This window comes from Capsicum annuum, chromosome 11, assembly GCF_002878395.1.
Source record: "Capsicum annuum cultivar UCD-10X-F1 chromosome 11, UCD10Xv1.1, whole genome shotgun sequence".
NCBI classification, from domain to species: domain Eukaryota; kingdom Viridiplantae; phylum Streptophyta; class Magnoliopsida; order Solanales; family Solanaceae; genus Capsicum; species Capsicum annuum.
In genome coordinates this window covers 196755382-196764937 of record NC_061121.1, presented here as the reverse complement: position 1 = coordinate 196764937, position 9556 = coordinate 196755382, and the positions used below count along the sequence as shown (strand labels likewise).

Sequence of the window (9556 nt, the reverse complement as noted above, 5' to 3'; positions counted from 1 at the left end):
CAAGCCTTATTCTAATAGGTGACTCATGCTCCTGCGCTAGCTACGCAGTTCTAGAGTTCAGGGATTGCTCCTAATGACTCTGCCCCTCTAAAGGGGAGTCGCCATCCCTGCACTCACTCGGTGCTAGATCTAACTCCCAACTGAAAGACTCTAAATTAATTCTTAATAGAACTTAAACTGAGTTGAATCTATTACTGATCATATTTCTCGAATGATCTAACTGAGTTGTGCTGAATTCACTTGGTTCTATATCTGATGGAGTACTACTAAATCTTGTTATCTACTACATGATACTGAGTTCTGAACTGAACACTTGAATACTACTAGGTCTGAGCTGAGTACTGAACTGAGGCTAAAATACTAGCGATACTAAGATTACTGAGATTTCTTAAGTTCTGTATCTTTCTGAGAGTACGGAGTTCTATAACTCATTGAGTTTTGAGAATCATGGCTTGACTGAGATTATCGAGAAAACTAACACGGGCTCTAGACTGCAGCTAAATTCTCGGGGATAAAATACCTCCAGGACTCAATAACATAAAAGTAAAACATAACCATTCTTGAACAATCAAGACCATGGACATTCATTCACCATCACAATCACTAAAGCATCTCTTTAAGAATTTAGGAATCATAACCATGTGATAGTATAGGGAGATATGCTATTGGCTCATACTCCATTCAACAAGGTCTTGCATCAAACACTTAGCATGTATTAAAGTCTTAACATGTATCGAAGAGCACATAATTGGGGAAATTTCATGCTATCATGTCACAATTCATTCACTAAGGCTTTTAAACAAACACTTGGCATGTATGAGCTTGCACACAATTGGGGATTTCTAGTCAACATGCTATAATGGCTCTAATTCCTTCACATAAGCATTTTATCAAACATATGGGGAGCATGCTTTGCTTATTCAACAATTTATTCACTTAATTGACATGAACACATCACTTAACAAGCAACTTGAAGAGGGTTTATCATGAACATCACTTGAATATCACATACTAGGGTCAAAGCTTGAAACCTCATAAACAAACCATGAATTAAAAACTCAATAATAGCATGATCTCCAACTTCAATTCACATAGATCATGAAAACTCATAAACAGAAGATCTTTGAAATTTAGAAAAGGATTCTTGAGCTTCTTGGATGAAAGGGACCCAAGAATCAATATCTGCATACCTTAGGGAAACTCTTTCTAGAAGGCTCTTAGAGAGATTCTTGATTTCTTAATTTTTCTTGATTTTTCTTGAAGAAAAAAAAAGGGTTTTAATTTGTAGGAAACCCTAGTTTTTGATGTTGAAGATGAAGAATGAAGTTGTGAGAGAGTGGAAAAAGACCTAAAATTCCTTTTAAAATTGACTTAAAATTACCGATCGGGGACTGCGACGGTCGAAGTGACGATCTGTCGCTAGTGTGATAGTCCGTCGGATCATCCGCCGCACGTCGGTAAAAAAAAATACACTGCCTCTATGTGATGGTCTCAGCAACGGTCCGTCGCAAACTCGATGATTTGTCGGATCGTCCGTCGCACATTGGCCAGGATGAGGCAACACTGCCTCAGCGGCGACGATCCCAGTGACGGTTCATCGCAGTCTTGATGGTCCGTCGTCCTAGCCATCTCACTTGGGACAGTCACTGCCTTGGTTGCGATGGTCCATCGCAAGCTCGATGGTCCGTCAACCCGACCATCGCACCGGGCGGTTCCGACTACTTTCAGTAAAACGGCCATAACTTTCTCGTCCGATGTTGGATTTTGACGAAATTGGTATCGATAGAAAGCTTATTCAATACCCTACATGAAAAAAAAGTCGATATTAGATAAATTCTACATGGTTTAAAATATTTCTCACCTGGGAAGACACTTCTCAATCTTTTAGGGCCGAATTTACGCTTCACTAAACATGCTCTAAGGCTCAAACTATGAGAGAATTTTGCGAGGACTTACAAAAACTTGAGATCATAATCTCCTTATAAACTCATCACTTGTACTTTGGACTTAAAATAGAAAGTTTTAATGCATCAAAAATCATATATCAACTTCATGCTCAACAATTATATTAAAAACTTTTAACAATCTCAATCAAGATAGTGGACTGTAACTCATAATATGAATCTTATGAATTCAAACATGGATATATGTAAAACTCTAGCAATTGAAGCCTTAAATAACATGATAATTTCATAAATTAAAAATTATAAGAATTGGGTATTAACCCTAACTTGAAAATCATGTAATCTTTAATAAAAATCAAGTTTTTGGGCACAAGGACGAAAGATTTATCCTTGTTCAAACCCCACATACCTCAATTGATGAACAATCTTGGTTTGAGATGCTATTTGTGCCTTTGAAGGTTGATTCTTGAAATTCTTAGATTGAAAGTCTTGAATCTAGAACTAACTTGGAGAAAGGATGGTGAAATCTTGGGATTCTTGGAGATGAAGGTTGAATCTTAGGGTTTTAAATTGAGAGAAGTTGATGAAAAAGAGGTATAATTTGCTCAATATCATCATAAATCCTCTGTTTTTATGATTTGGGGGATTATGCAAAAGACCAAACTGCCCTTGGAATTTAAAATTCGTAACTGTAATGTCGTTTAAGGCTTTACTATGACGCGGTAAGTGTGTTATCGTAATACCAATCGCGATATAGTGGAATTGCGATGACTTACTAAACATGGACAATTGTTGTTTTGGGGTTCACCGCGATGCGGTGCAATCGTGGTGACCCACTAGAATTTGACAAATGTTGATTTGGCCTCCACCGTGATGCGATGGCTTTTTCATCGCTATTCTCACCGCGATGCGGTCCAATCGTGGTGAGCTATTAGAATTCGACAATTGTGAAATTGTCCTTCACCGCGACACGGTGACTGCCTAATTGGCATACTGCTCACTGAAAATGCCCTAACTTCTTCACTGAGTGTTGGATTTGGGCAAATTCGGTATCGATAGAAACCTTATTCAATTTCTCATATGATGAAAAGTCTAAATCAAGAAAATTCTATGTGAATCACATATTATTCATTTTGGTGGCCATCTCTTAATATTCTAGAGACGGAATTAAGCTAGAGAAAGTTTGGGGTATCACAGAATGTCACTAATGTTATTATTTGTTTAGCATGATATGATATTATACTGATAAGTGCTCAGCATGAACTTGGTAATCTAAATATGATAATCAAATCATGGTCTGACTGACTTGTTACTTGAGAATAAAATCATGTAGAACACATAGGTATCAGATGTTCATAACCCGCCAGCACTGAATGATCACAAAAATATGATAACAACGCTTAACACAGTAGTATGAAATCATAATTCAAAGACCCAAGATATAAAATATTTTAATAATTAAGTGAAACACATGAACTTGAACATGAGGACAAGTTACACTTGAGAAAACAACATATTCACATGATTTAATTCATAACTTGAAGATTTGACATGGAATCACTTGAATAGAACATGAGTAATTGAAATTTTAGGAATGAAATAAACTAGTTTACATGGGAACACATGATGACATGGCTTAAATTCAAATTTCTAAGAAGACTTGGATTAAATTCATGATTTACATGGATAATTTCATAAAAGAACATTAAAAATTCATACTTGCATAAAAAGGGAATTTTGGGACTCAATGGGTGGAAGGAACCCATTGATGAATACCCCACATACCTGAATTTTCTTGATGGAGAACATAAATTTGGATCCTTGGAAGTTGAACTTTGGGAAGAAACACTAACTTCTTTTCTCTTAAGGGTAGAGAGGAGAGTAAACTTTGCAAACTGGCTAATGATGTAAAACTATCATTTATAGGGTGATTTAAGTCATGGGGGTAGGGTTTGAGATGAGAAAAAGGTCAAAATACCCCTAACGAAACTAAATAAAAATGGCAAAAATTTTCAGTTGATGACTTAGTTGATAGCTTATCAACTAGTTGATGGCTTATCAACTTAGTCATCACCTCCTCTTAATGATTTGGTTAAGGCTGACGACTTAGTTGATAGCCTGTCAACTAGTTGATAGCTTATCAACCTAGTCGCCACCTTCTTTTAATGATTTTGTTAAGTCTGACGACTTAGTTGATAGCATGTCAACTAGTTGACAGCTTATCAACCTAGTCGTCACCTTCTCTTAATGATCTGGTTAGGCTGACGACTTAGTTGATAGCTTGTCAACTAGTTGACGGCTTATCAACCTAGTTGTCACATTTCCTAAGTAATGTAGGGTATTTTTTGGTTAAGGATGACGACGAGGTTGATAGCTCGTCACTTAGTTGACGGCTTTTCACTCAAGTCGTCACCTTGTTGACCGACGAAAACTCCGAAGTGAAATGAGCATAACTTTCTACTCCAATATCGGATTAAGGTGAAATAAGATGCGTTGGAAAAAAGATTCAAAGATCTTTCATTTTATATATAGTTAGATAGTTGAATTGTTATATTCTAGGAGATAGACTCGTTTAAAGTGGACCCTAGCTGGAGCATCCGTTAAAACTTTATCGATAGAAAATTCCTCAACTCGTCTTTGAGTTAGAAGACTTTTATGACCTCGATTCATATACAAAGATATTCCCACACTATAGAATTTATAATCACACATATATAGACATAGAATCATTAGGTTTAGGTCAGTATACATAGGAACAACAGTTTGAATTCTAGCCCAAAAATGCGGCGTGTTACAACGTGTCCTTTGGATCCCCCCCCCCCACCACCACCACACACACACATCCTAGAAGCAAGCTGCCCATGTGTTGGAAAAGGTGGGGAAAGGGTTTTCTAAGAATATAATTTATAGGAAGATGTGGAACTGCCAGGAATCAGTGTTGCATAGGTTGTTATGTGCTTAAGACTGCGGAATAAGAACTCCGATATGCATATAATATAACTCTTTGAGCAAACTCCAAAAATAAACAAAAAACCATCATTTAAGAACAATTTCTTATATCATACTAACAAATTTTAAAGTGAAGAGGATTCAATATATTAAAATGAACATGGTACGAACAAGTTAAAAGAAATTCAAATGGCACATGATCTGTTGGACAAATAAAAGTAAATTACTGATGTTGATATGTCTCTTTCTCGAGCTAATTTCTCTTACCCTGCAGATAGATATATATATATGTTTCATATGGCTTGTCATGACAAAAAGTAATAAAAGATGGATCGAATGAAACTTCAAGAAAGGAGGATACGTGGCAATGGTACTTATATGGTTTAGGAGTAGAGATATGAAGACATAATGTGAAATTTTTAGTAAGATGAAGGTGGTGGCAGGTAGTTGTAGTAATAAGCAGGTGGAGGGGATGGTGATGGTGGAGATGGTGACTTGTAGTAATATGGAGGAGGAGGGGATGGCGATGGTGGAGGTGATGAATTGTAGTAATATGGAGGAGGTGGAGGTGGAGATGGCGGCGGTGGCGGTGGCGGTGGTGACTTGTAAACATATGGAGGAGGGGGAGAAGGTGATGGTGGGGGAGGAGGAGGTGATGGTGATGGAGGAGGTGGAGATTTATAGTAGTATGGTGCTGGAGGAGATGGTGATAGCGGTGGTGGGGACTTGTAATAATAAGGAGGAGGTGGCAACAGTAATGGAGGTGGTGGAGAGTTGTAAACGTATGGAGCAGGCAGTGATTTATAATAGTAATTTGGAAGTGGTGATGGAGAAGGTTGTTGTGAAGACTTATCATAATCAGAAGGTACAGGTGCAGGTACAACCGATGACTGAGGAGATACTTTATCGCCAGGATATGGTGCCCATGAATAATGATATGGAGATGGAGCCCATTCTGAAGGTAAGGATGGTGAACTATTATCGTATGGAGATGGTGATAGTGGCGATATAGTTGGTGAATTTGGAGCATTCTTGTCATTGTAAGAAGAAGAAGGTGCTGGGGAAGGTTGAGGAGAGAACCATTCTATAGGTGATAGTGGGGACTGGTTAGGGTAAAAAGGTGCAACTACAGGCGATGATTGAGGAGAAATGGTATAACTAGGAGACGGTTCCCACGAATAATCATATGGTGATGGAGCCCATCTTGAAGGTGAGGGCGGAGAATTAAAATCATTTGGAGGCAGCGATAGTGGTGATGAGGTTGGTGAACTTGGAGACTTGTTATAAGTAGATGAAGGAACCGGGGGTAGTTGAGGAGAGAACCACCCTAAAGGTGATGGTGGACTAGAAGTGTAATAATCTGAGGATGATGATTGTGGTGATGGAGATGGTTGATGTGATAACTCCTTAGGGTCAGGCATAGACGTTGGTGCTGACTTTGGAGATGACTTGTAACTATAATATTCTCTCCATGAATAAGTTTTATGACTTGCTTCCACACTCTTGGATGTCAAAAGTATCGCCACAAACCATACAAGATGTGGCAAAAAAGAAGCCATATTTCTTATAGGTGTGAAGAGAATGAGCTAAAATTGATGAGCATAAAGATGAAGAAAGTCCCAGTCCCTTTATATAGTCTTCTCATGAAATGTTAGTATATTTATTTAATGAATGTGGCTGCTCCCAGTTAGTAAGTAGACTTGTTCATCAATAGAGACAAAGATAATATGAGACGAAGTCAAACATAAAACTTGAGGGCAAGTGGAGCTACATTTTGCATTCGGCATATAAAAACAGTCTTGCAAATTTTATTTGATTCCTTGTTGTTTACAATACAGTATAGTCGTAATATGTCTGTGAAGAACTTCCAAGGACGGCTTTGAAAATTCTAAGGGGCCGTTTGGTGTGAGGTATAAGAGATTTGTACTTCCGGATAAAATAATGGATTATTTTATTTCATGTTTGGTTGGAGGTATTAGTTAATATATACCAGGATAACTTATTTTACCATTTACACCATAGTGATGAAATAAGTTATCACATATGCATGGTGGATAAGTTGTTCCTAATAATCCTGGGATAACTAATCCCGAGATAACTATTATCCCTCCTGGAAAAATCTTAAATTTTGTTTTATTTCAAAATTTGTAAGCTGTGAAGGTTACTCATGTCGGGTGAACTACATAAATGGCACTTGGGTGACTTTATTTTATTATTTTCCATAAGAAAAGGGTTACAAAACTATCATTCCTTCTTTTTACAAATACTTATTAATCCCTTTATACCTTCAAATATTTTTAAATAACTTTGAACTTATTTATCTTTTAATTTTTATTTTTTTCTCTTTTTTTATTTTACTTTAATTTTTATTTTTTTATTTTTATTTTTTAAAAAAAAAATTCTTCTCAACCCTTACTTTTTTTTTCTCCTCTTCTGTTTTTATTTTTTTTATTTTTTTTCTTTTCTCTTTTTTCTTTTTAAATTTTTCTCCATTTTTATTTTTGTTTTATCTTTTTTTCTTTTTCTCAATCTTTATTCTTTCCTTTTCTCCTCTCAACTTCTATCTTTTTATTTTTTTTAATTTTTTTATTGTTATTTTTTCTTTTTTAATATTGTTTCTTCATTTTTTCTTTTTCCACAACTTTTATTGTTTTTTTTTCTTTTCTTTAATTCCTTCCAAACAATAAGTTACGCCAAATGGGTAAGCGTTGACAATACCACATTATATCTTTATTTATGATATGTTTTATAAATCTTGTCTTAAAGACATGACTTAGGACTTTCAAACAACAAGCTAAGTCCCATGGGCAAGAGTTGACACTACCACATCGTATTTTGATTTATGAAATTTTCAATAACTCTTACCTTAGAGGCAAGACTTAGCCCAAGGATGTTCAAACAACAAGTTATGTCCAACAGACAAGAGTTGATACTACCATATTATGTCTTGATTTATGAAATATTCTACAACTTTTGCCTTAGAGGCACGACTTACCCAAGGACTTTCAAACAACAAGGTACGTACATTGGGAAAGAGTCAACACTACCACATTTTTTTTCTTATGAATGCTTTATAACTCTTGCCTTAGAGGTAAGACATAGCTCAAGAACCATCAAACAGCAAGTTATGCCCCATGCGCTAGAGTTGACACTACCACATTGTGTATTGATTTATGAGATGCATGCTCTATAATTCTTGTCTTAGAAGAAAGACTTAGACCAGGGGCTTTCAATAACAAGTTACGTCCCATGGGCAAAGTTAACATTACCACATTGTGTTTGATTCATGAGATGTTATATAACTCTTGCCTTAGAGACAAGACTTAACTTAAGGATTTTCAAACAACAAGTTACGTCTCATAGGCAAGCGGTGACACTACCATATCTCAACTCATGCCTCTAAAACAAGACTCTATTGTTCTTGCCTCTAACACAAGACTTAGCCCAAAATCTCTCAAAAAAAACAAGTTATGCCTAATGGAAAAGTGTTGACACTACCACATTGTCTCTTGATTTATGAAATGTTCTATAACACTTGCATTAGAGGCAAGACTTAGGAATTTACAAACAACAAATTATGCCCTACGAACAATACTTGACACCAACACATTGTGTCTTCATTTGTGAGATGTTTTGTAACTCTTGCCTTAGAGACAAGACTTATCCCAAACGACTTTCAAACAACAAGTCATATCCTTGAATTTACTTCGATGTCAAAGAAGAAGATTATTTTACAGATTATCCGACTTTCTATTTATTAGCAAAATATAATAGATATTGAGGGGGGGGAAAAAAAGAAGAAAACAAATAGAGAAGAAAAAAAAAAGAAACAAAATAAAGGTTAAGAGAAAAAAAGAAGAATAAAAAAATTTGAGAAAAATAAAAAAGAGAAGAAAAAAATAAAAACAAGTTTGAGAAAAAAGAAAAAAAAAAAGAAAAAAATAAAAAAAAAAAAAAAGGTTGAAACAAATGAATTAATAAAAGAAAAAAAGAAGAGAAATGAAGAAACAAATAATGTTTAAGGAAAAGGGGAAAAATAATAAATAAAGGTTGATACAAATGAATTAAAACAAGAAAAAAAAATCAAATAAAAATAGAGAAGTAAAAAAGAATTGGAGGTTGAGAGACAAATGAGCATAGATAATTTAAAAAAAATATTTGAGATGTAAAGGGGTAAAATTGTACTTATCGTTTACATAAAAAAAAAAAAAACTAGTGTATAAAGATTTTTCTTATAGGAAATAAAAAATCAAAGTCACTCAATATAAGGTCATCATATGTAAATTCCTCACATCTTTTCTTTGTTTTTTCGGCCCATAAAACTCCAGCATATATCTATTTTATTTTAGCGAAAAGGACATGGGCTGTACATTTTTTAAAAACATGGCCCACATTTGAAAAGGTAGACATGGGCTATCCAGTCGGCTAAACTAATTCCTTTTTTTAGCCATTTGGTTCAATTGATCACATGCAGTTTCTATACTTAATTGATACATTTTTATACTACATTGATACACTTTTATACTATGTTGATATACTTTTTAAAAAAGAGAAGGAAAATTCTATGCGAGCACATGCAGTCCCTATACCCAATTGATACTCTTTTATACCATATTAATACACTTTTATACTACATTGATACACTTGCAGTGTCCATATACTCAATTGATACTCTCTTATACTAGATTGATACATTCTTAGAA

At 35.2% G+C, this 9556-nt stretch overlaps 1 protein-coding gene across 1 annotated transcript; it reads right to left on the bottom strand.

The window, feature by feature from the left end:
• Positions 1-5007: 5007 nt before the first annotated feature.
• LOC107853578 (extensin-2-like) lies at positions 5008-6380 on the bottom strand. The gene has a single exon (XM_016698565.2). The coding sequence runs from the start codon at positions 6272-6274 to the stop codon at positions 5273-5275; it is 1002 nt and encodes a 333-aa protein (XP_016554051.2). The 5' UTR covers positions 6275-6380; the 3' UTR covers positions 5008-5272.
• Positions 6381-9556: the final 3176 nt, after the last annotated feature.

Excerpts from the sequence above, each read along its gene's own strand:
- LOC107853578 (XM_016698565.2), bottom strand. The coding sequence starts at position 6,274 with ATGCCTGACCCTAAGGAGTTATCACATCAACCATCTCCATCACCACAA.